Source organism: Electrona antarctica (genome assembly GCF_951216825.1).
Source record: "Electrona antarctica genome assembly, chromosome: 21".
Taxonomy (NCBI): Eukaryota; Metazoa; Chordata; class Actinopteri; order Myctophiformes; family Myctophidae; genus Electrona; species Electrona antarctica.
Window position 1 is genome coordinate 38,755,020 of NC_136802.1, and position 27,500 is coordinate 38,782,519.

The 27,500-nt window shown below is 42.9% G+C and overlaps 2 protein-coding genes across 2 annotated transcripts in view; one reads left to right on the plus strand and one right to left on the minus strand.

Annotated features, from left to right (window-relative positions):
* The window catches only part of LOC306914369 (uncharacterized protein), a gene marked incomplete at both ends in the record, with an annotated part of 5,320 nt that extends 4,299 nt beyond the window's left edge, over positions 1-1,021 (minus strand). Inside the window, one exon of the mRNA XM_079491364.1 lies at positions 986-1,021. Coding sequence (XP_079347490.1) covers positions 986-1,021 — 36 coding nt within the window. The remainder of the gene's footprint in view (positions 1-985) is intronic.
* A 6,521-nt stretch (positions 1,022-7,542) lies between these two features.
* Positions 7,543-27,500, plus strand: part of acox3 (acyl-CoA oxidase 3, pristanoyl) — an 85,397-nt gene continuing 65,439 nt past the window's right edge. Inside the window, exons 1-9 of the mRNA XM_079491003.1 lie at positions 7,543-7,618; positions 10,492-10,723; positions 11,915-12,012; positions 12,760-12,895; positions 15,170-15,244; positions 15,434-15,523; positions 16,622-16,765; positions 20,540-20,628; positions 22,716-22,812. Coding sequence (XP_079347129.1) covers positions 10,532-10,723; positions 11,915-12,012; positions 12,760-12,895; positions 15,170-15,244; positions 15,434-15,523; positions 16,622-16,765; positions 20,540-20,628; positions 22,716-22,812 — 921 coding nt within the window. The 5' untranslated portion in view covers positions 7,543-7,618; positions 10,492-10,531. The remainder of the gene's footprint in view (positions 7,619-10,491; positions 10,724-11,914; positions 12,013-12,759; positions 12,896-15,169; positions 15,245-15,433; positions 15,524-16,621; positions 16,766-20,539; positions 20,629-22,715; positions 22,813-27,500) is intronic.

The window sequence follows — 27,500 nt, forward strand, 5'->3', positions numbered from 1 at the left end:
GAAACACCAGGAACTGTGCGTCGGCCCATTCACTTCTGTTGGCTGACCTTACCTTTTGCTCGAGTACAATTATCTGGCAAACCGCCTTCAGAACGGCGTGTAAGCAGTGGTGTATAAAACTGTACTTAACCCATTTTGGAGGTCGATTAAAAAAAAGGCTTCTAAATCCTAGCATTTTTCTGAAAAACCTATGTTTCTATGTCAGTGGGTGCTCAACCTTTTTCATGTCAAGGACCCCCAGAATTATCTCTATTGGGCCACGGACCGCCATCTCAAAATATGTAGTTCCAGGGACCTCCCCAGAAGCAAATATTTTAGTTAAAAATGTTCGCTGAAATATATATTCAATGATTTGCGCAACATTTTAACGATTTGTCAAAAATAGCAGATAGCAGACCTACAAGCTCGTAACGCGCCACTCGGTGGCGCACTATGAGCTTGTAGATCTGCTATTTAGTATAACATAGTGCTTGAAACACCAACAGGGGTTCCCGCCCAGAATGGGTTAATTAAGTACAATTCTGAGGTATTTGTACTTTACTGGAGTATTTCCAATGTCCAATACTTTTACTTCTACTCCACTTGTTAATTATTACAGAATATACATTACCACTCCAGCCCTATATACATTTTCAGCCATTTGAAAATAGCCGATCTACATAGTACAAGTTCACAATGCGTTGTTGTTTTTATACGGATGAAATCAATGGACTTTTACTTTTTGGTACTTTAAGTACCTTTTAAGTACATTGCAGTATTGATACTTTTACTTAAAAGAAAATAAATTCTGAGTACTTATTCCACCACTGCTTGTAAGTGAATTATTGGTGTGACATCATGTACACGCAAGTGAGAAACAACCGCACACACACACACACACACACACACACACACACACGCACACACGCACACACGCACGCACGCACACACACACACACAGGGTTAGTGACCTGTATTGTGTGTAATGTGATCTCATGCAGTATACCATCTCTCTTTCTGTTCTCATGGGAGGAAGACTCATGGTCTCGCTCCAGCATATTGACCTCTATCTCTCCATCTTTCTCTTGCTTTTCTTTTGTTCTCTCCCCCAGTTTGTCTCTCTCTACCTTCTTTTTGCTCCACTGTTTCCTCCTCAACTCACGTCACTAAACAAGATCAAATGGTATAGTCAAGCTTTGTGTGGAGAGAATAGAATGTCTTCATTGTCAACTAACCTGGTTATATAATGTGTTCTTATAGTCAAATAACCAAATATGCATCATTCACAGCTCAGCTGTACTTAAATGTGACTGATCAGCCAAAAGTTAGTTAGACCCTGATGAAGACCTTCTAGGTCGAAACATGGCTAACAATGCATCTACATCTTTTCATCAGAGACGGAGTGCCGGCCCAGGCGGTGGCGTAACCGTCTGGGCACCCAACTGGTAATCCAGTCGCAGTGTGCCGCGGGTTCGACTCCCGAGCCCGACACGGCCTTTACTGCATGTCTTCCCCCATCTCTCTCCCGTTTCCTGTCAGCCTACTGTCTGTCCCTTCAAAAACCAATAAAAGGTGTAAGCCGCAAAAAAATATCTTTTATCTTAAAAAGACGGAGTGCCGTGGAATCCTTTTCTGCAATTCACATGTCGTAGAAATTTAGATACAAACATATAATAATACCCCTTTATTGCACTCTGAGGTTATCTCATCTGTCACACCCCTGTGGTGCTGTTTGGTTACTCTGTTACTGTCCCATTTCTTGTCAAGTCTGGAGGCTATGTTGGGGGTTGCCTCTTGTGGGAGTGAAACTATAAAGGCTGTGACCCTATGTAGCTCTTTGAGTCAGACTGGGGTTTCCATTATGTGAACTGGTCATGTAAGTTCTTGGCTCCTACTCGAGTAAATCCTAATACTTCCAAACTCTGAATCATTGTGTTGCCTCATTATTATGTCTTCCCGAGCATGTGTCCTACAGACTGCCTTAACACACACCATTTGGGAAAAAGCAGTAGTATATATTACTTTGAAACCCCATTGTTGTGTTCATGTTCCTCTTAGTCAACTAACCTGGGTAAATAAGTACATACTTAGTCACTGATCCAAGGCAATGTTTTTCATTGATTAGAAAACAATTAGGCAGGTTTCTATGAGGTTGTGGTACTTAAAACCCATTTTGACCTGAGATCAGATTCTAAAAATGTCTTCTATATCCTGACAGTTTTCTGAAAAAGCTATGTTTCTATGTCAGTCGTTCTTCGATTTTTCAAAAATAGCAGACCTACAAGCTCGTAGCGCGCCACTCGGTGGCGCGCTATGAGCTTGTAGATCTGCTATTTTTCAATAGCTAAAGCATAACATAATGCTAACACCAAAAGGGGTTCCCGCCCAAAATGGGTTAAGGGCAGAACATCTCTTCCCATATTAGCCACACTGTCATTTAAAACCTGCATGGCTTTAATCCTTACAATAGTATTAAGTCGACGTGTGGAGTATATGGCTATGTTTGTCCTTCCACAGCCACCGTCATTTGACGTGGGATCGATGATCTCGTCTGGTTTGTCTAGAAGAGGAAACCATATGGCTGGTTTTTTAAGTGGAGAAAGGACATGAATGTATTCAGAAGGGAACGGGCGTAAAAGGCGAACGTGAGATTTTTGTGATCTGCAACCAAACAGTGTTGACAGACTGACTGACAGACAGACAGACAGACAGACAGACAGACAGACAGACAGACAGACAGACAGACAGACAGACAGATAGATAGATGGTAGAATAGATAGATGGTAGAATAGATAGATAGATAGATAGATAGATAGATAGATAGATAGATAGATAGATAGATAGATAGATAGATAGATAGATAGATAGATAGATAGATAGATAGATAGATAGATAGATAGATATCAGAATAGATAGACAGACAGACAGACAGACAGACAGACAGACAGACAGACAGACAGACAGACAGACAGATAGATAGATAGATAGATAGATAGATAGATAGATAGATAGATAGATAGATAGATAGATAGACAGACAGATAGATAGATAGATGATTTCTCAATAAAGGCATGTGTGACTCAGTATTATATGATCCTGGGCTACATTATGCTGCATTAGTACACTGATACCTGTTAGCATCAGCCATCAGTGGAAGTCGATGGCTGATGATGGGGCTATAGGTGACACTCAACATGACATTGCTTAGAATGGTTTGTGGGGGTTTTCTGTCAACGTCAATGTCCACCCTGCACTTATTGGGCTGGTGGTGACGCATTTCTCACTTAGCCTGCTAGCACGGAGGATGCTAACACAGCAGTGCATGCAGGCCAAGACACACACACACACATGCACAACATACACACACTATACACAACAAGCATATGCCATACAGTTACACCCTAAACGTGGATTAGTCTATGCTGATTCAAATGTCAAATGTTGTCCCATCTCTCCATCTATCAAATTATCCATCTGTCCTTCCATCCATCCACCCACCCATCCACCCATCCATGCATCCACCCACCCATCCACCCATCCATCCATGCATCCATCCATCCATCCATCCATGCATCCATCCATGCACCCATTCCTCCCTTCCCTTCCCTCCACACTCATACCTCCAGTCCCTCTCTCCTCCTCTATCCATCTCTTAATTCCCTCCCCTGTCCAAAAGAAAAGAAACCCCACTACAGTCCCTTTCCCTCCATCTCTCATCCCTCCATCCCTCTCCTCTCATCCCTGCAGCTCAAAGAGAAAAGCGACAAACACTCACCCTGTTCTGTGTGTGTCTCCATCCTGCCTTCAGTCCCGAGCCACCGCATCATGACAGCGATTTGCGATTTGTGTGTGTGTGGGGTTGGGGGGGGGGGGGGGGGGGGGGGGGTGGGGGGGGGGGTTGGGGATCATCGTCACGGCAACACCAGCAGCCTGCAGCAGCACCAGGGCTGAGGGGGTGGAATTATGGAGGAGGGGCTTATACCTAATACTGCCTCACTGGAGAGTCCACCAATAAATAGCAGGCTTGAGGGAGGAGAGAGGGGATTGGGTTCTCTCTCTCTAGGTGCTGCCACACGGTCAAAAGAGCTGCGCACGTTCTCGGCTGCGCGCTGCTTAAAGCTTGAGTTTTTAGACAGCTGGTGGATGGAAATTAAGCTCCACCTCCGCTGAATTCTTGCGCGACGGCCAGATTCCCGGAAACGCTCTCCTCCGCTCAAGTCTTCCGCGGAGGTGGAGCTTCTTTTCCATCCACCAGCTGTCTAAAAACTCAAGCTTTAAGCTGCGCGCAGCTTAAGAAGTGCGCAGCTTAAGAATGTTTTGCGCTATGGTGTGGAGACGGTGTCTCTCTCTCTCTCTCTCTCTCTCTCAAGCCCCCCCCTCCTCCCCCTGGTTTCTCTCTGTATGATTATGTTCACTATTGGCAGCTCAATTCTGATTTTTTGGTGGCCTTTACAGATTGGAATCATATTGATCAATAAAGTCTGAACGGCAGAAAACCTCATGTCAACCTCACCCAACATCTTTTATTAGATTCACATAGATAGATCACTTTCCTTACCCTTGTTCACACCGCAGAAAACCAATCTGACTCCAATCTGGAAAGGAAATCTGATTTGTGCTTGTTTTGTATGACGTCTAATGAGATCAAATCAAACCAACATTGGCACAGCTGGGAATGTAACCACTGGCACACAGGGCACAAGTGTGAGAGAGAGGATTTTTGGTTTCAAATAAATCTGAATAGGAAATCTGATTTGTGCTTGTTTTTCCTGTATTACGTCTAATAAATTCAAATCAAACCAACATTGGCACAGGGGAATGTAATCACTGGCACACAGGCGTGAGAGAGACAATTTTTTGTTTCAAATAAAATATTGAAAACTTAAATTTCACTGTTTTAACTAGGCCTCTGGCCTACTCAAACTTTTGTGAGTTTGAAGTTACAAGGGGTTTGTATATAGGAAGGGGGCATGCCTGATAAAATTCATATAAAATATCTAAATTCTTTGAGACACACATACGAGTGTCCGAATCCGCCATTGCTTCATGGGGTGAAAACAACACAGCTTACCATTGGAATTGCATTAGGGAATGTTACATTTTATGGGTTTTATTTTTTGTCATAGCGCAACATATGCATAGCCTATGAAGCAGGGCTTGACATTAAGGCGCTTAATTGTCCTGTTGTCTGGGACAACTAATACATCTGTCCAGACAAGTGCATTCAAAGTGTTTGCACTTTTGTTATAAGAAAAGCATGCGTCTTATTTGAGAAGTTGATATTAATTTTGTATTCATCTCATAGGGCCTTGACTGGGGAGTCATATTTTGAGAGCAGTAACTACCTGTCATAATGTCACCCCCCCCCCCCTATCTAATTATTGGACAGTAGTAGGATGTTGATATTAATTTTGTATTCATCTTATAGGGCCCTAAATCACACCTTAGAAAGCATGAGTGTCTATTTCAAACAGTGTTTTTTGACAGGGGGGGTCATATTTTGACAGCACCAATGTCCTGTCATAATTTCCGTATCTAATTATTGGACAGTATAAAATATGTTGATATTCATTTTGTATTCATCTTTAGGGACCCAAATCATACCCGAATTAAAGCACAAGTGTCTATTTCAAAGTGTTTTTTGACTGTCATATTTTGACAGCAGCAACTTCCTCTCATAATTTCACCCCCTCCCTATCTAATTATTGGACATACCATGGTGTAAATATGTTGATATTCACTAGGGCCCCAAATCAAATCATACCCTAGCCTAGAATGCACGTATTTTACCTGGGAGTCATATTTTGAAACTGCCTGTCCTAATTTCCCTACCTAATTAATTATTACCTTATTGGACAGTAGTAGAAATCCCTCCCAAGAAATCGCACCAAACGCAGGAGAAAATGGTCAAATAAAAGGAGTCTCCTGCAAAACGCAGGAGTCTTGGCAAACAAAAATCCGCAACCCGCAACTACCAAATAGGCCTACCTATTAATTATCTTACAAGCAACGTTGGCGCAAAACAAGCACAAAGTCACTTATAACAAGCGGACATGGCAACACTGAGCCCACAACAACTCCGTCGCGTGGTGACTGCGTCATGTTTAAGCAGCAGCAGCGTCAAGTCAGACCCACTCTGGTCAGACCCAACTACAGTTTGACTTCAAAGTAAGAGTATTACTGTGGTTTATATACAACCTTTTTTATTTGGCATCCACAACTTGGCCCATGACAGCTATTCAAATTCAATATCTTTTTTTTCCTTTTTCATCCTAGGAAGAACACATTATCAAGAATGTCAGGTTTTGTAAACTCAGATTAGGCTACTTGGCTTCTATATGGATTTTATAGATAGAAAGGTTGAAGTTAGAGGACAGGGCGCCCTCGTGTGGCCAACATGAAGAACTATAACTAAAAACGTATAGGAAAAAGGAAAAGATATATAGGCTATATATTAAAACTACTTACAGCTGGCGTTTCGTTTCCAAAGGAGAACACAATATAACAATAAATGGTGTAATTATAATATTGTAATGGTTTAGATTCACTCTGAGTAGCTGCCAGTGGTGGAAAGTAACTAAGTATGGAACCCCAATGGAAACAAGCATAGTGCTTTCTTGGGTTTTAAATTATACTCTTTAATAGCAGACCTTATGGAACTGTACTTAAGTTATCTGCAAAAGGGCACAGATAAGTGCTAAGTATAGGCCTATGTTATTTTTAATTGGACAAAAACAATCTGAGCATATTTGATTAATTTATTAGGCTATATAATATATTATATAAAAGGATTTAGCCCAAATGTCAAATGTAGGCCTACCCTGTGAGAGAAATTAGATGTTTGCCCGGGACAAAACCTAGTGAAATCAGATTTTCACTAGGCGTACTTCTTAAATAGCCTATTTGATGTGTAATTCATGGAATTTCTTAAGATTTGTATTTTATTCATGAAATGACGTACTTACGTACTTACTTACTTACTTACTTACTTACTTACATACTTACTTACTTACTTACTTACTTACTATTTGAACTTGTTTTAAATTCATGAAATATTTTAGCTTTTTCTTCTGTTATTTATTTTAAATAATATAAATTAAAAACAAATGTGTCCGTGACCCTCAAATGGACCGCGACCCACCAACCCAGTGTGTAGGTGCTGCCACACCATCGAAAGAGCCGCGCACGTTCTCGGCTGCGCGCAGCTTAAATTCCGAGTTTTTAGACAGCTGGTGGATGGAAAAGAAGCTCCACCTCCGTGGACTTTTTGCGCGGAGGAGAGCGTTTCCGGGAATCTGGCCGTCGCGCAAAAAGTCCGCGGAGGTGGAGCTTCTTTTCCATCCACCAGCTGTCTAAAAACTCAGAATTTAAGCTGCGCGCAGCCGAGAATGTGCGCAGCTCTTTCGATAGTGTAGCAGCACCTGGTGCGTTCGGAAATGCGCACCGGGAGCGCACTTCCGAACGCGCCCAGTGTTTGGGAACCACTCATTTATGACCACTCACTGTTCTCGAGCTTTTATTTTGATAGCCCGTATCGATCCATTTCCCGCGCTGAGACGTACGCTGTGTTGACGCACGCACGCAGCCACAGAACAGATCTAGGTGGAAAGTCAACACAACACAGGGCAGGTCACAGGAGGTAAGATATATCTATATTATGATGAATTATTACCGCTGTTTAGTGTTTTACTGTATTTTTATTGATTCCATTAAAACGCTCTTCTGAAAGTGCATGAGGCGACTCCATCTAAACATGAGCAAAGTACTGAACTAAACCCCAACACAGGACATTAGAAGTTTGTTATTTATATTAAGTGCACTGCAGTTTGAAGATGCATATAATCATGTTTAAGTTAACGTGGTTATACAGAGGTAGTCTGTTTATAATACATTGGTTGTTTAATTATAGATCATCGCTCGTTTCTCTTATCTGCAATGGTCTTTTTTTTCACCAGAGGGTGAAATATGAACTTTGATCTCTGACTGAATAATAGGAAGTTGTTGAATTATATATTGCATTCAGTGTACAAAGTAAAACCTTACTGCAAACCAGAAGTTATTGTTGATTAATTGTTACTTAGTGAATACAAAGTAATTTTAACCATGCAGTCTGTAATATGGTATAGTAGCCTACGCTGTATAATACATCTATGTTTGTTAGTATGTTAATACAATATAACTAGTACATGTGTATACTATTTTGCTAATACAATATACCTACTTACCGTATTTAGGTATATGGTAGGTAGATACTGGATGAATGAATGAATGGATGGATGGATGAATGGATAGATACACCATAAACATAATACATAAACATGGGATGCAATACTGGGATGCAATACTGTACTCAGTACTGAGTACAGTATTGCATCCCAACTACTGTACGGTCCTGAGACCTATTACATTGGAAACCTATTTACATCACTGCCAACGTAACTGCCATGCCATGGTAGTGAGTTAATACAATATAACTAATATCTGTATGGTAGAGTTTGTTAATACAATACTATATAACTACAATAATACATGTTCATTAGACGGAATGCAACAAACTACTGACCCATTAATTTGGTACAGTATTTGTACCCTTTAAGAGTTATAAATGGATGATTTGACTGCCTTTCTAATGTACTTGATTGTCTTCTATTCAGAGCCAGCTTTGTCCAGTTTTGGTTGTTCTTTTTTTACTTCTTCATATAACAGGCTGTTGTTGTTGTGGACACCTGACCGTACAAGAGTTGTCATGTCGTAGAAGGCACTAGGCAGTATTTAATACACAAGAGTTGTCATGTCGTAGGCCCTAGTAGGCAGTGTTTAATACACAAGAGTTGTCATGTCGTAGGCACTAGGCAGTATTTAATACACAAGAGTTGTCATGTCGTAGGCACTAGGCAATATTTAATACACAAGAGTTGTCATGTCGTAGGCCCTAGTAGGCAGTATTTAATACACAAGAGTTGTCATGTCGTAGGCACTAGGCAGTGTTTAATACACAAGAGTTGTCATGTCGTAGGCACTAGTAGGCAGTGTTTAATACACAAGAGTTGTCATGTCGTAGGCACTAGTAGGCAGTGTTTAATACACAAGAGTTGTCATGTCGTAGGCACTAGTAGGCAGTGTTTAATACACAAGAGTTGTCATGTCGTAGGCCCTAGTAGGCAGTATTTAATACACAAGAGTTGTCATGTAGTCACTAGGCAGTATTTAATACACAAGAGTTGTCATGTCGTAGGCACTAGGCAGTGTTTAATACACAAGAGTTGTCATGTCGTAGGCACTAGTAGGCAGTATTTAATACACAAGAGTTGTCATGTCGTAGGCACTAGGCACTGGCAGTGTTTAATACACAAGAGTTGTCATGTCGTAGGCACTAGTAGGCAGTGTTTAATACACAAGAGTTGTCATGTCGTAGGCACTAGGCAGTATTTAATACACAAGAGTTGTCATGTCGTAGGCACTAGGCACTGGCAGTGTTTAATACACAAGAGTTGTCATGTCGTAGGCACTAGTAGGCAGTGTTTAATACACAAGAGTTGTCATGTCATAGGCACTAGGCAGTATTTAATACACAAGAGTTGTCATGTCGTAGGCACTAGGCAGTATTTAATACACAAGAGTTGTCATGTCGTAGGCACTAGGCAGTATTTAATACACAAGAGTTGTCATGTCGTAGGCACTAGTAGGCAGTATTTAATACACAAGAGTTGTCTTCTCTTTATCAAGCCATCCAGGATCCTGGTGAATCATTCATGCCCATGAAACATTTGATTCTGTGAAAAACAATGGGCATTTATTAAATATAGTATATCATTTTAATTCAATATTCAAAAGTTTTTGTTTTCACAGAATCAAATGTTTTATGGTCATGATTCACCAGGATTCACACAAGGCTGCTGTACTTTATACCTCATACTTTAAATGCTTAGTATGAGGTATAAAGTACAGCAGCCTTGTGTTCATAAAACAGAAAGATTGGGTATTGGGTAAGACTGACGTTATGTATCTTGCAGGACCTTTCACTGCTTTGTCTCAACCATTACTGTATGACTCTGGTCTCAGCCACCGCGGTGGATATTACAAGTAAAATAGCCATAAACAACACAGGTTCATCCCGATGTTCTGGGCATCTTTGTAATGTTAGTGTCAGTAAAAAGCAGGTAAAGGAGTAATGTTTGAGCAGACTAACATCAGTCACTCTACCATTCAATGTAGTAAAAGACGTGCAGGTTTACCCCGTAGCTATGTCAGCTCCGCCTACAGGAAATACTTAAGCTGCGACCATGAGACCCGTTTCTGGATTCGTCTATTGGGGCATGAAACCGTAGGCTGATTCTGTAGTTTATTCTCCTGTAACGTTTTAAAAACTACAGCAGGGTAAAAAACATGTCCAGCTGCATAATACTGACCTTATAGCACACTGTGAGGTAGATTTAAATTTAATAGTGGGCGTGTGTTCGAGGTGTACCACCACAGACAGCCAGTAGAAGGTGTCTCTTCTTCCCCCATCAGAAGTCAACCCAAAGTGCCTTATCCAGTGAGTGGATCCACCATGAGCACCAGCAGCCACTCCGAGGCCAAGTATGAGCAGCAGCAGCAGGAGGAGGAGAAGACAACAGCAGGGGGCGCTGTTCTCCCCGATCTGCCCAGCGGAGGAGCCCTGGACGTGTACAGGAAGAGGGCCTCGTTCTGCTGGAAGGACATGGTGCTGCTGATGGAGGGAGAGGACGTCAGCGCCTTTAAGGTGAATATTGTTAAAGGAGTGCCGAGATTTCTGTACTTTTTCTGTTTTCTACTGTATGGCCCTCATTTATCAATTGAGTGTAAAATCTGCCCCAAATTCGAGTGTAGGTTTCGTAGTACACCCACGTCGCCACAGCATTTATAAAGTGATCGCAAACAGCTGATCCTTCCATAATTTTGTTCCGACGTTAATAAATGAAATCAAGCCTCGCCCTCGTTTTTGCGACATGAACAACTGCAGTACGACCTTGGAAACCATAGTTACAGTAAATAAAGAAAAACGTTTCCCCGTAGGCCCGCTTGCCTTGCCTTGCTGCCCGCCTCACCCCCCCTCTCATACACACACACAGACGCACGCACGCACGCGCAACCCGCCCGCCCAACCGCCCCCAGTGGTGTGGGCTCAGGCTGGCTGGGTTACCCTACCTATAGATGATATAGACCGCATCCGGTCCCCACTTGCGCTGGCTCGGCAGTCACATTTATTGGCATTCGAGCGCGTCGGGTTTATCATTAATTAAAAGGACGAGACGTAACGCGAGAAAGACATGGCTGTAGATTGCAGTAGCCTACCCGTTTTGACTATAGCTGCAGCACTGCAAATGCCTTCCATGTCATGGAAGTTAACTCTTCCAGGAGGGGGGGGTCGGGGGGCTACCGGTATGCGCTCATCTCATGCAAAACAATTAAATGGCTTTAGCATCTAACTTGCAACATGGTTTTTAATTGCGCGATTTTAATTGCTTGCACACAGGAAATATCCTACCAATTTCATATGACATGCCATTACAAAATATATTTTTTCACGTGTATTATTAGTTTTATACATTTTAGGAGTGAAAACATATGTTTAGATGCCTGTGACAGCGTGTCAGCAGTTCAGACAATGCTGCTCCGCTTGTGTACGACAGAAAAACAGCCGAGGACAAAGTGTACGACAGCTCCCGACCAGACGTGATTTTTGTCCTGGCACACGTTCAATTTCAAGCTTTGGCGGAAATGGTAAATGCCGACAATTGCGGTAATTCCGGCGTGCACCCATATTTTGGCGTACGCCGAGTTGATAAATGAGGGCCTATGTGTCTGTGGAGTTAACATTGCTCTAATCTAATAGACCCCCAGTTGATTTGATTTGTAAAAAATAAAATAAAAATACCAATACTTTCAAGATTGTGTGTGTGTTCACACTCAGCAACGAGTGTTCAGAACGTTGGAGAACGATCCCATCTTCGCCCGACAGCCTGGAGAAGATCTACCCATGGAGAAGATGAGGGAGCTCACCTTCCTCAGGTAACACACACACACACACACACACACACACACACACACACACACACACACACACACACACACTAGGGTATTACTAGTCGACTAGTCGACTAGTTTACTAGTCGACTAGTTGTTTAACTACCTATTATGTAAATAAATAAATAAATATTTGTACATTTAAAAACTGTGTACATTGGTGTCTATAACTACAATCTACCTGATCGTGTGGCCTACACAATTTTCTTATCAAGTTAGTTAGTTGCTTAATGCCCTAACTCACTCACACTCACACTCACACACACACCACACACACACACACACACACTCACACTCACACTCACACACACACACACACACACTCACACTCACACTCACACTCACACTCACACTCACACTCACACTCACACTCACACTCACACTCACACAGCCTGTAAAACATCTACCCATGGAGAAGTTTAGAGAGCTCACCTTCCTCAGGTCGCACGCACGCACGCACGCACGCACGCACGCACGCACGCACGCACGCACGCACGCACGCACGCACGCACGCACGCACGCACGCACGCACGCACACTTTTTCAACCATTAAAAAAAAACAAGAAATTACTCAAGTCATTATATATCAGCTTGCATTCCATTCTCTTGCATATTGTACCTTAGTGGGGCTTTCTGCAGTCGCGTTTGCAGTCTTTTGTCATGGTGCGGTGGGGGAGAGGAGAGACATGTGTGTAAACGGCGTAGTGACGGAGGCCTGTCATTGGTCCACAGAGTGAAGCAGCTGTTCCGGTACGACTTCCTGACCGAGGAGGAGATGATGTCCAACCCGCTGAAGGCGGCCATCTTCACCGACGTTCTGGGCATGTACGACTGGAGCCTGGTGGCCAAGTACTACCTCAGTAAAGGGGTGAGTTCATATGTGCCAATGAGTGTGTGAGCATATTAGCCTGGAAACCAGACGAATCTGCCACAGGAAAAATAAATGCCCTGGGCAGGTTGGTCTGGCACTCCTCAGATTGAGTTTTCATTTCGCTCACCCCGGTGTTGTGGGTGACCAATCAGAGCCCAATATTCAAAGTGGCACTTACACCCGCCTTCTAACGAGAGCGCAAAATCTCTCTTGGAAGAGCCACCCATCGACTAATCTAATATACGGCAACCTTCCCCTTCCCCGTGTTTCTTCACTTGTCCGATCCCAGAAGAACACAGTTTGCCGGCCACTGCTACAGTCTAGAGCTGACAATGATATCTTCCCTTCTTCTCTGGAATCCTGCCTCAAAGCAGACCAGAGGTAGAAAACTGTTGTTCCCTGATGTCATCGCTATAGGGACACATGCATCAGTAAGCAGGAACTGGGGATGGCAATGATGGACCGGAAAGTCTGGCGTGGCATTGTGAAATCTCGACCGCGGTTGGAAAATGACGATGATTCAAAGTGAGACTTTTTTGTTTGTTGCTGTGACGTTGGAACTTTTTGTAACCCAACACCTTGAAAATAAATCTTCCACACCACTGCGCTCTATACCTCCAGGTTGAGAACCACCAGTCTCTGTGTGTGTGTGCGTGTGCGTGTGCGTGTGCATGCGCATGCGCGTGCGTGTGCGTGTGCGGCGCGGCGAGCGAGGTTGATTCTGGATCAGCACGATTATGAATCCTAGATATCCAGTATCCGTTCCTCTTATCTCTTTGTTCAAGGCCAGTCCTCTTTTCACAAGGCCAAGGCTGTGTACACACTGACATTTTTTTAGATCTGAGCTTGTAGATGTGCTATTTAAGACGAAGATATGTATGTGGAGGGGGGAAAAGGAGCGGGCCAAGTACAGAGTACAGTACATAGACCCCTGGGAGACACCGGTCGATGTTGTACTGTACATATAGGGTTTAAGTGGTCATCATGGGTTCTTTATAGAACGATTGAAATAATTGCTTCTTTAACCCATTTTGGGGCGGGAACCCCTTTTTGGTGTTTTAAACATTATGTTATAATTTAGCTATTTAAAAATAGCAGATCTACAAGCTCATAGCGCGCCACCGAGTGGCGCGCTATGAACTTGTAGGTCTGCTATTTTTTAAAAATCGTTAAAATGTGCCTCAAATCTTTCAGAAAATGTCGTGATTTAGAATTTTTTTTTTTTTAAATTTCGACGTCAGGCCTAAATGGGTTAATGGTATCACTCTGAAGAAGCACTTTTGGTTGGCACCTTTTACTGTGTGTGTGTGTGTGTGTGTGTGTGTGTGTGTGTGTGTGTGTGTGTGTGTGTGTGTGTGTGTGTGTGTGTGTGTGTGTGTGTGTGTGTGTGTGTGTGTGTGTGTGTGTGTGTGTGTGTGGTGTGTCAGTAAAGCACTTACCCTTAAGTCCCAAGAGCATTATCACTCGTAGATATGAGTCATTTTTAGCATTGACATGTCATTATCAAATAGGAAGTATTAACCCATTTTGGGCGGGAACCCCTTTTGGTGTTAGCATTATGTTATGCTTTAGCTATTGAAAAATAGCAGATCTACAAGCTCGTAGCGCGCCACCAAGTGGCGCGCTACGAGCTTGTAGGTCTGCTATTTTTGAAAAATCGAAGAACGACTGACATAGAAACATAGCTTTTTCAGAAAACTGTCAGGATTTAGAAGACATTTGTAGAATCTGATCTCAGGTCAAAATGGGTTAAAGATTGGCCTATAATGGAATGCTCAAAATTGAGAGACCAGCTTGAAAGTGTTTAATCGTGTCTGTGGCTTTTATAAATATGTAACCAATGAAGCAACAAGAGCTTGTGACTGAATAATAAATACATAGATCCATTAACCCATTTTGGGCGGGAACCTCTTTTGGTGTTTTAAACATTATGTTATAATTTAGCTGTTGAAAAATAGCAGATCTACAAGCTCATAGCGCGCCACCGAGTGGCGCGCTACGAGCTTGTAGGTCTGCTATTTTTTTTAAATCGTGAAAATATTTATTTCAGAAAACTGGAGGATTTAGAAGATTTTTTTTTGTTATGTTTTTTTGGACAGACAAGGTTTCAGCCCGACTTGGAAGAAATACTGGACCTGGGTTTGAATCTGACTGCATTTTGTCGCAGGTCTTTCCCCTCTCTGCCTTTTGATTTCCTGACTCTCTTCACACTGTCCTCTGAAATAAAATATACATGTACATAACACGCTCCTCTCCTGTGTTTTCCTCCAGATGTTCGGTCAGACGGTTGCCAACTCGGGGTCAGAGAGACACAGGAAGTTTGTGCAAGACACAGAAGACATGAAGGTAAGCATTACTATCATGCACCACTTCGCTGCGACGCGTTGTGAGCTTGTAGATTGGCAATTTTCAGCAAGTGTAGAATCAGCCATTATGACGCCTGCCAAAATTCTAAAACGAAATGAAACGTATTCAAAAGACTATGATTTAAAACGAAATGGAAATGTGCTGACAGAGCTGTTTTTCTGTGTGCAGGTCTATGGGTGTTTTGCTCTGACCGAGCTGAGTCACGGCAGCAACACCAGAGCAATGAGAACCACCGCTACCTATGATCCTAGCACACAGGTACGATCCTCCTAGCACACAGGTACGATCCTCCTAGTACACAGGTGCGGTCCTCCTAGCACACAGGTATGATCGTAGTACACAGGTATGATCGTAGTACACAGGTATGATCCTAGTACACAGGTATGATCCTAGTACACAGGTATGATCCTAGCACACAGGTACGATCCCCCTAGCACACAGGTACGATCTCCCTAGCCCACAGCTATGACCCTAGCACACAGGTACAATCCCCCTAGCACACAGCTATGACCCTAGCACACAGGTACGATCTCCCTAGCACACAGCTATGACCCTAGCACACAGGTACGATCCCCCTAGCACACAGCTATGACCCTAGCACACAGGTACAACCCCCCTAGCACACAGCTATGACCCTAGCACAACATTGTTTATAATTGTACATAGCGGCGCACTCGAGGAATGGAGGAAATGGAACTGGTATGGTTTAAAAAATATATATATAACGCTACTGATGTCTGTGTGCAACACTCTTGAAAACAAAGTCTTGCATTGTGGGTTTGAGCTGACAGGCACCTTTTGATGTAATTCAATCAAGTCACCTTAATTCAAGTGGCAGGTGGCAAAAAAATACATTTTATTTAAATTATATATATATATATATATATATGTTTTTTTAGGGGCATGTCATGTGATCTACCTGCACAGCCTTTGTGATCTACTGGCCACAATCTACCTTTTGGGCACCCCCTGCTCTACCCTGTAGGAATTTGTCATCAACTCCCCAGACTTCTGTTAACGTGTCCCTCTACCCTGTAGGAATTTGTCATCAACTCCCCAGACTTGTGATAACGTGTCCCTCTACCCTGTAGGAATTTGTCATCAACTCCCCAGACTTGTGATAACGTGTCAATCTACCCTGTAGGAATTTGTCATCAACTCCCCAGACTTGTGATAACGTGTCAATCTACCCTGTAGGAATTTGTCATCAACTCCCCAGACTTGTGATAACGTGTCAATCTACCCTGTAGGAATTTGTCATCAACTCCCCAGACTTGTGATAACGTGTCAATCTACCCTGTAGGAATTTGTCATCAACTCCCCAGACTTGTGATAACGTGTCAATCTACCCTGTAGGAATTTGTCATCAACTCCCCAGACTTCGAGTCTGCCAAGTTCTGGGTGGGCAACCTGGGGAAGACAGCCACGCACGCGGTGGTGTTCGCACAGCTCTACACGCCTGACGCAGTGTGCCACGGACTGCACTCCTTCGTCGTGCAGGTATGCAAAAATGTCTTGATTTTCTCCAGTGCCGATTGTTCTGTGTTTCTCTCTCTCTCTCTCTCTCTCTCTCTCTCTGTATAGTTGCTGTATTGTTGACATGTTTTGCTTTTATTGTTGTGAAGCACTTTGTGACTCTGGTGTCTGTGAGGCTTCATACACACATATCAGACGAACATGCTCTGTGCTGTCCGTGTTTCATGGCCGCCTCAATGCTTTTCCAATGGAAGTCACGTGTTTTGACCAAACAGTTGATGGGGGGCAATCAAACAGTGTTTGGTCAAACCACGTGACTTCCATTGGAAAAGCATTGGGGCGGCCATGAAACACAGGCAGAGCACAGCACAGTTGTTCTTTATGTGTGTACGAAGCCTACAAATACAATGTACTTACTTACTATTTTAACCAGGCAGTCTGTAGGTCTACTGTGTGTCCACAAGATGGTGCTGCAGCTCAATTACATCTCTGGGTTGCCTCGTTTCTGTTCAGTAGTTCAGCTTGGTTAAAGGCACTAAATGTACCATTTACCTTTTTATTTACCGTTTATGATGGCTTCACAATACTTTTTTGAGATACTTATACTTTACTGGAGTATTTCCAAATTGCAATACTTTTTCTTCTACTCCACTACATCTCGGAGGAAAATATTGTACTTTTTACTCCACTACAATTATTTGGCAACTTTAATTTACTTTGTAGATTTTGATTATTATTATTACGAAACATTCATTAACCACTTCAGCCCTATATACTTTCAGGCCATTTGAAAGTAGCTGTGTAGAAACAGCTTGTAGATCTGCTATTTTCCAATGCTTTTTAAAAAAAATACATTTGAATACTTGTAATTTTGTATAAAGAGTACTTCCCATTTTGGCGCTTTAAGTACATTTGGATAACATTTATACTTTTACTCATTTGTAATTCCAGAGTTTGCAACAAAGTAATTATACAGCACAGTGCTGATTCAAAGGTTAAAGTCCTACTATTTGTCACAAACATTGTAGCCATACATTGCTGTATGCAATATCTTTTCTCCGCATTTGACCCATCTCTTGGAGCGGTGAGCTGCATCCGTGCCACGCTCGGGAATCACTTGTAGTTGATCTAACCCCACAACCCAAACCTTGGTGCTGAGTGCCAAGCAGGGAGGCACTGGGTCCCATTTTTACAGTCTTTGGTATGACCCGGCCGGGGATCGAACCCCGACCTCCCAGTTTCAGGGCGGACACTCTAACCACAAGGCCACTGAGCTGTTTAGACACGTTTACACAGTACTTAAAGGACCACTTCACCACTTTTCAACTTCATATAATAGGTCCTCACTAATAATCATGATAAAATGGCACCATTTTTTTCTACTCAGTCTGTGTCTCATAGGAGGGCTGTGGGCAGTTTAGAAACCGTCTTCCAGTGACATCATCATTAGGCAGATTGTTTTTAAACAAGATTTTTTTACAAAAATGTTTAGATTTTCATTATCGTGAGAACGATGGATTCCATTTTTACATTGCAACTTTTCAGGACTAGAAAGACTGCAGTTTCTATTAGCTTGTATTCCCCATCGATGATGTCACTGGAAGACGGTTTCTGAACTGCCCACAGCCCTCCTATGAGACACAGACAGAGTAGAAAAAAATTGCGCCATTCTTTCATGATTATTAGTGAGGACCTACTATATGAAAGATAGGTTGAAAAGTGGTGAAGTGGTCCTTTAAGTAAAAACGTGCAAGTACTTTTTCCACCACTGATAAAAGTAGCAGAGCTAATAGTAGATCGGCTATTTTGGTCATGTGATAACCGTCGTACAACCCAGTATAAACTAGGCTCAAGTGGCTCGAGTTACCACCGAAAAATGCTTTTACCCTCGGTTTCTTTTCTCTTCAGATCAAACACGATGTTAGAGTCGCTGCATTTTATGGACCAATAGTGATGTTGTTTTTTTACCTTTTAAGGTCACAAAGTCTACCGTGTGTCTGTCGGGTGGAAACCTCACATGTCCAACATCATTACTGTTCAGGAAACGGAACGACAATTTTCAGAAATAGTGAAAATGGCCGATCTACAAGCTCACAGCGTGTCGCGTTGTGAGCTTGTAGATCGGCTATTTTCACTAATTTTGCGTGACACTCTTGTACGATGATGTAGCACGGGGGGGAAATAACGTTGACATTAGTTATGGACATAAGAGGTTTCTGCCCGCCACCGACGATATACGGATCTCAAGCGAGCGTTTTTTTCCAGGCTATTAACGAGTGACAGAGTGCAGCGCTGTCCTATTTAGTCTCAATAAATGTCTCATAAAGTGTATTAAAGACTGTCTAACACTAGTTGTTCTGTCAGTATTAAAGTATTAAAGTGGATATAATGTCCTCGGCTGAACTTTTGGGTATTAGTTCAGCCAGTCAGCCAGCCTTTGTTTAGTTTGCAGATCTGTCCAGTGGAGTGTTTGGTTGGGGTGGGTCTGCTTTCTAACCCATTTTGACCTGAGATCAGATTCTAAAAATGTCTTCTACATCCTGACAGTTTTCTGAAAAAGCTATGTTTCTATGTCAGTGGTTCTTCGATTTTTCAAAAATAGCAGACCTACAAGCTCGGCCGCTAACGATCTTGTGTGTAACTGCCAAGCTACACCAGGCTTTTCTCGCGCGTTTCTCGTGCGTTTTCTCCCGCACGTGCGTTTAATTTAGGTCCAGTCCTATTTTAAAAAACGCACGCGCGGGCCGCGCGTTTAGGGTAAACGCGCGAGAAAAGCCTGGTGTAGCTTGGCAGTAAGGGGAGAATTTTTATATTTCCAAAATTATTATATGTCAAAACCCATCAAATCTGTTCCTGTGTGTGTGTGTGGGGAGGAAGGGGAGACTGTTTAGGCCTGTCACAAAGATGCAATACGATATTATAGTAAGTATAATATAGATAATAATATATAAAAGTCATTCAGTCACTGCAAAGTTGTGGAATAAAAATTTAGTATAGATTGGTTTGAATTGCCGATCACCAATCAAGTCATTTGGAATAAAAATCGTCCGATCACCGATCGGTGGCCGATCGATCGGAGAATCTGTAGCTATAACGATGCTGTTGGACAGATACCTCTTATCTTACTTGTTCTAAATTATCAACACTACTTGATCATACTACAGCGTCACGAGCGCATCAAAAGTAGCAGATCCACACGCTTGAAATGCGAAGCAGCGCATTTTGAGCTTGTAGATCTGCCACGTTTGCTCTTTTTCAATTTGAAAACTGAAAAGTAACTGTTTTGGACGAGGTTTCCACTCGACAGACGATATTCTTATTCTTAAAAAATGTGAAGACTGGAGGAATATTCTCACGCATGCCTACTTAAACATTGGCCCTGCTTGCAGTGAAATTAAAACGATGAAATAAGCACTAGTACCTCCATGTATTGTAATTATTTTGAGCTTCACAACATACATACGTTGCTTTGGTCCTTCAGTTCTGTTTGCATCAGGAAACAAAATGATTTCCAACAAGGAGTGAATAATTCAAAGCAGTGAGCAGCAACACAACATGGTTCACACACACTACAGTATAGGTATTGTTGTGTATGTATTCGTGTGGTATAGTCTGCGAGAGATCCTAAGATTTGATTGTGTGTGTGTGTGTGTGTGTGTGTGTGTGTGTGTGTGTGTGTGTGTGTGTGTGTGTGTGTGTGTGTGTGTGTGTGTGTGTGTGTGTGTGTGTGTGTGTGTGTGTGTGTGTGTGTGTGTGTGTGTGTGTGTGTGTGTGTGTGTGCGTGTGTGCGCACGCTAGGTGAGAGATCCTAAGACCCTGCTGGCCATGCCTGGTGTTCTGGTGGGAGACATGGGCAAGAAGCTGGGGCAGAATGGACTGGACAATGGGTAGGTGACACACTGACTGACTGGACAATGGGTAGGTGACACACTGACTGACTGGACAATGGGTAGGTGACACACTGACTGACTGGACAATGTGTAGGTGACACACTGACTGACTGGACAATGGGTAGGTGACACACTGACTGACTGGACAATGGGTAGGTGACACACTGACTGACTGGACAATGGGTAGGTGACACACTGACTGACTGGACAATGGGTAGGTGACACACTGACTGACTGGACAATGGGTAGGTGACACACTGACTGGACAATGGGTAGGTGACACACTGACTGGACAATGGGTAGGTGACACACTGACTGACTGGACAATGGGTAGGTGACACACTGACTGGACAATGGGTAGGTGACACACTGACTGGACAATGGGTAGGTGACACACTGACTGGACAATGGGTAGGTGACACACTGACTGACTGGACAATGGGTAGGTGACACACTGACTGGACAATGGGTAGGTGACACACTGACTGGACAATGGGTAGGTGACACACTGACTGACTGGACAATGGGTAGGTGACACACTGACTGACTGGACAATGGGTAGGTGACACACTGACTGGACAATGTGTAGGTGACACTGACTGGACAATGGGTAGGTGACATAATGACTATGTAAACGATGAATATTTCCATTTTTGTGAGTCCATAAAAATCAAAATTTTAATTACTTCCTTTGAACGAAAACGTGCTACGTGATGACGTGTCGAGGCCTGCATGACCCATGAATACAAATGTATCTTGATTTAATTCACCTGTTTGTGATTTCCATTGCTGTACGTTCCTCCAAACACAGCTGATTTTGATTACAGAACTACATATTTCTAACCTATGAAAACATTATAGGTTAGAAATAAATCTGTGTCTTCTGTTTGAAGGGGCACTATACACACTATAACCCAAAGTCCAACAACTGTTTTGCACCAACAGAGGGCAGCAGAGGCTCACAGACTCGGTGTCCAAACTTGGCCCGAATATTATGGGGATTGTGACATTAAAAAAAAGTTTTTGTAACTTTTCTTACATTTTTTTTTGTTTTCTGAGCTCAATTGCACCCAAAAAATTTGAACTTTTAACATTCTGTGGTCTGGGGTTCTCTGGCTCAAACAAGTGCTCAGATTCTCCTATGCTGTTTGTGATATAAGAGCCAAGCAAATCCCATATATGTCAATGGGATTTGCCAGCAGATGTCACTGTTTTCACTGTTTTGCCTGTTTTCATTGCAGCCTTTTGAGGCTTCCAGTGATGTAAACAGGTTTTCAATGTAATGAGTCCCAGGATGCAGGGATGGTCTTTTAGATGAGTCCCAGGGACATTTTATGAGTCCCACTTCAACCACGTTAGGAGTCATATTTTGCCATTTTTACAAATTGCAGGATTTAACTCCCATTTCATTTGATATGGTTATATTCTTGTAGAAAACAGAAGAAGAAATGATTATTATAACTAAAGCTAGCAAAAATAAACTATAATAAAAAACAGTACAGTAGTTCAGTAGTGCATCCCGTGGATGCAGAGGTCGTTGTTTTATTGCGTCCCTTAACCATAAACTGAGTTTTGGGATGCAAAATGCACCCTATTTTAATCTCTGGGCTTCCAAACCCCAGAGAAAACTCCAGACCACAGAAAATCCACTGAATGTTCAAAGATCAGGTTTTTCGGGTGTAATTGAGGTCATAAAACCTAAAAGAAAAACGGAAAATAAATGAAACCTATTTAATGTTTGATCAATCAAACAGTATAATCCTTTAGAGAAAAGCAGAGGGCCAAAACCCACCAGGACTTTAACAGATAAGCTTCAAAAAACATGCTTTTGGGTGGAGTGGGACTCCCCACTCTCTGAGGAGAGCAGTCGGAAAGGAAAAACATTTGTTGCAAATGATGGGAACTGTTTGGAATAACGTGTTCCTTCCTTGCGCTACGTCCAACCAGGAAGCAGCTTAGACTGGGCATGACCTTTGGGCAAGTAGAACTCGACCTGTACTTGCCCGATGGACAAGTGCCTCTGAGACCTTATATAGTGTCAGCCCTAAATTTGACAGACAGGTGGATTGTTTTTTCCTGTGCAGGTTTGCGATGTTCCACAAGGTGAGGATTCCACGGGAGAACCTGCTGAACAAGACGGGAGACGTCACTGCAGACGGCCTCTACGTCACGCCCTTCAAGGTGGGCGGTGTGAAGTTTAACCCATTTTGACCTGAGATCAGATTCTAAAAATGTCTTCTACATCCTGACAGTTTTCTGAAAAGGCTATGTTTCTATGTCAGTGGTTCTTGGATTTTTCAAAAATAGCAGACCTACAAGCTAGTAGCGCGCCACCGAGTGGCGCGCTATGAGCTTGTAGATCTGCTATTTTTCAATAGCTAAAGCATAACATAACGCTAACACCAAAAGGGGTTCCCACTTCCCGCCCTTAATAGATATTTTAGAATGCCAAATATAACATATTATTCTGTATCTCATTCAATGCTAGTAGTCAGCCACTTTTCACAGCATCAACGTACTCATTCTAACTGCGACTGCAGCTGTCAATCTATAGCAGCTGACCTGACTTCTCCATGTTTACCATCACTATGTCGCTGAATGTGTACTTACTATTTGTGTGTCGCCCTTATCTTTAGAATACATCCTTATATGACCATTTAGTATAGCATCTCTGTTAAGAGTGGACTATGACAGTCTGAGAATGGGAGGGGGGGGGGGGCTTGAGCCCAGGGGGGGGGGGGGGGGCATTTGTCTCCTCTGAGGACATGGAGAGAATACTGGTCTAGCGCACCAGTTTGTTCCGTTGTGATCATGCTGCTGCTGCTGGTGCTTATAAATTTTTGCAGATGGCACACACGCACACACGCACACGCACGCACACACACACACACACTCACACGCACACACACACACACACACACACACACACACACGCACACGCACGCACACACACACACACACTCACACGCACACACAACCTGTTAAAAGACAGCATGGGGCTGCTCTGGTTGCATCTGAACGATGGGAACCGGCCAGTGTGAGAGATATATTCCTGACCCAATGAAACGCACACGCACACACACACACACACACTCATACGCACACACACACACACACACACACCACTCACACACAAACTGACTGGCCTGTGGGGGATGTATCAGGATAAACAAACAGTTTACGGGTGTTTAAGAGTGTTGCGGTTCAGCAGTGTCAGCGAGCTGCGATCACACAGTGGAGCAGTTATGTGTTTAAGACTGTTACGACTTTGACCAGGTCTTAAATGGTGTCTCCGGGAGACTGGAGATAGTAGCCGCTTTGGGACCACAATGGCTGTTGGCAGTAGTGATTTTTGATTTTGACAGCATTTATTCTTTTTCCTTTACATTTTTATCCCACGATTTTGTAACCCATTTTTCCACCTGGTGTCAGTTGCCTAAACCAGGGGTTCTCAACCCGTGGGTCGCGACCCCTCGGGGGGGTCGCCAAATTATTTTGGGGGGTCCCCAAATTAGTAAAACAATCACACCCGTGTGAACCGAGTGGTGCAAATCCCCCCCCCCCCCCCTCTCTGTCTCTCTCTCTCTCTCTCTCTCTCTCTCTCTCTCTCTCTCTCTCTCTCTCTCTCTCTCTCTCTCTCTCTCTCTCTCTCTCTCATTAGCAGGCAACATGCAGCACTATCTCTCTCTCTCCGTTTCTGGCACAACAGCGCCACTTTTGGTACTCATTGGTACTGGTCACATAGTCACACACAAACACGGACACGGACATTGCTGTTCGTTGGAGTGGTTGCACCACTCAAAAACAAAAAAGAAAAAAACCCTTTTGTTTTGTTGCAACTGAATGGCTGGAAAATGGAAATGAAGGGTTTACATATAAGACACATAGTACATGCATACACCTTCCCTAATGATTATATCTGGTTTCAGTATTTATTTATGGTGTATTGTCTCTATTATTAAGATTATTGTAGCAGTCAATTTATATTTGGTGGTCAGGAGGGGGCGGGGCGGGGGTCCCGAGACATTGCCAAAGCATTTCCGGGGGTCCCCGGCCAAAAACATTGAGAACCCCTGGCCTAAACGGTAATCCTGGGTGCTACTCTCCCTCTGCCAACCTGGGGAGAGCCCCGAGCTCCTGCTTCCTTCAATGCATGAGGAGTGAGCAGGCCACTTCTTATCACCTGACATGGGGGAGGAGTTTCTCCGGTAGGAGGACGTAGTGCGTGGAAGGAACACGTTATTCCAACCAGTTCCTTTCCCCTCCATCAGGCGCCACGGTTGACCAGCTGGAGGCAGTATAGAGCGTCGCAGTCCCGCCTCCTACCCTGGACCAGGAAATGAAACTCAATGCATTATTCTCAGACATTTCTTAAAGTATTTATTTAAAGACGGTTACGCCGCGGACAAAGCCAACTCGAGTCGTGACAACTCATGACAACACAAACAATATTTTGGACCAAACAAATAATTACAAAGAAGAAAAACAACAAAAAAAGTGTTGTAACCTGCCGTTTTTTTCTTCTTTCTAATTATTTGTTTGGTCCAAAATATTGTTTGTGTTGTCATGAGTTGTCACGACTCGAGTTGGCTTTGTCCGCGGCGTAACCGTCTTTAAATAAATACTTTAAGAAATGTCTATGAGAATAATGCATTGGGTTTCATTTCCTGGTCCAGGGTAGGAGGCAGGACTGCGACGCTCTATAGAGACCTGGATTACTGCATGTTTTTTGTGAGGGTATACGTACCTACCTTGGCTTAGGGGACACGGGGAGAACATGCAAACTCCACACAGGAAAGGCCCTTTCGCCAACCACACCTAGGGTATGGGCACTGATGACGTGGAGGAGAGAACACTCTTCCAGCGGGAATTGAACCCGGGACAGCAAATTTAGTTTTAGTCGTAGTCTTTTGAATGAATGTTAACCCATTTAGGCCTGACGTCGAAATTAAAAAAAATGTAATAATATATATTCAATGATTTGAGGCACATTTTCAGCAGACCTACAAGTTCATAGCGCGGCACTCGCTATAAGCTTGTAGATCTGCTATTTTTCAATAGCTAAAGTATAACAGAATGCTTAAAACACCAAAAGGGGTTCCCAACCCAAAATGGGTTAATTTAGTTTTACTCATATTTTAGTCTTCTGGTTTTGAACTGGTGGTCCTGCACTAAATTACCTGCTGACGAACGATAACCCGTCAATGTCGTCAGTTTCTGGGAAGTGAGACGCCGAGAACTTCACAGAAAAGGGGAGTTAGAATCTCAAGAAGGGAAAGAGTGTAGCGGTCTAGCGGATGGCCTGGTTGAGCTACCATTATTAAGACATAATATAATCAATCACAGGTGCTCGCTCATACAGTAAGTAAGTTGCAATGAATCGGTTAACAAGAGTGGAAGCTTAAAGGACCACTTCACCACTTTTCAACATCTCTTCATATAATTGGTCCTCACTAATGTTCATGATAAAACACCACCATTTTTTTCTACTCAGTCTGTGTCTCATAGGAGGGCTTTGGGCAGTTCGGACACCCGTCCACCAGTGACATCATCATTAGGCAGATTTTCTTTTAAACAAGATTTGTTTTAAAATATATTTAGATTTTTATTATCGTGAGAACGATGGCTTCAACTTTTGCATTGCAACTTTTCAGGAAAAGAAAGCCTGCCGTTTCTATTAGCTTGGATTCACCATCGATGATGTCACTGGTGGACGGGTTTCTGAACTGCCCACAGCCTTTCTATGAGACACAGACTGAGTAGGAAAAAATGGTGGTATTTTATCATGAACATTAGTTAGGACCAATTATAGGAAGAGAAGTTGAAAAGTGGTGAAGTGGTCCTTTAACGGAACAGAATAAGGGCAAACATGGGAAAGGAACAGAACGGTGCTTCTCAATCTTTTCTTTCCTTTTTCTTTGTCTTTTTAAGCTCTTGGACCACTAGCATATCTCATGGAAAACATTCCTACCTTCTCCCCCCACGAGAGACGTAAATATAGCCAAGGGTCAGTGGCGCTCCTGACAGAACTGTCTTAATAACCTGGAACTATTTATGGCCCAGTAGAGGCAATGACAGATGATTCACACTTTGGCAGCCCTCTTAAATATTTACCTTAATTTGTCGTACGCTGGGAAAACATTGGGGGGAGGCTGTGTGTGCGGGACGGGATTTCTACCGTATGCGTGTCTGTCTGGGAGACAGAGATTCCGTGCCGAGGAAAGCCAATTGAAGTGTCTCTTAACTTGCACGCTGTTTGTTTAATTTTAGGACTTTGGGTTAAATAATGTTACGTCAGAGTAGCACTGTTTGTTTCCTGGGCGGTTCCTTCGTCCTGGTCGGAGGATGTGTTAGTTGTCAAAATTGCCAAAAAATACCAGATCCACATACAAGCTCACAATAAGCTCGAGGTTGTGATTGTGAACTTGTAGATGTGCATCGCAGCTTGTAGATCTGCTCATTTCAAATTGTGCTATTTTGGAAACTTGTGAAATGGGACCTTCTGCATACTTCCTACTTTTGGTACGTTAACCCATTTTGGGGGCGGGAACCCCTTTTGGTGTTAGCATTATGTTATGCTTTAGCTATTGAAAAATAGCAGATCTACAAGCTCATAGCGCGCCACCGAGTGGCGCGCTACAAGCTTGTAGGTCTGCTATTTTTTTTAAATCGAAGAACGACTGACATAGAAACATTTTTAGAATCTGATCTCAGGCCTAAATGGGTTAAGTACATTTTGATTCCAATACTTTTATACTTTTACTCAAGTAAGTTTTTTTTATTCCAGACTTTTACTTGCAACGGAGTAGTTCTACATTGCAGTATTGATACTTTTACTGAAGTAAAAAAAATGTGAGTACTTTTTCCAC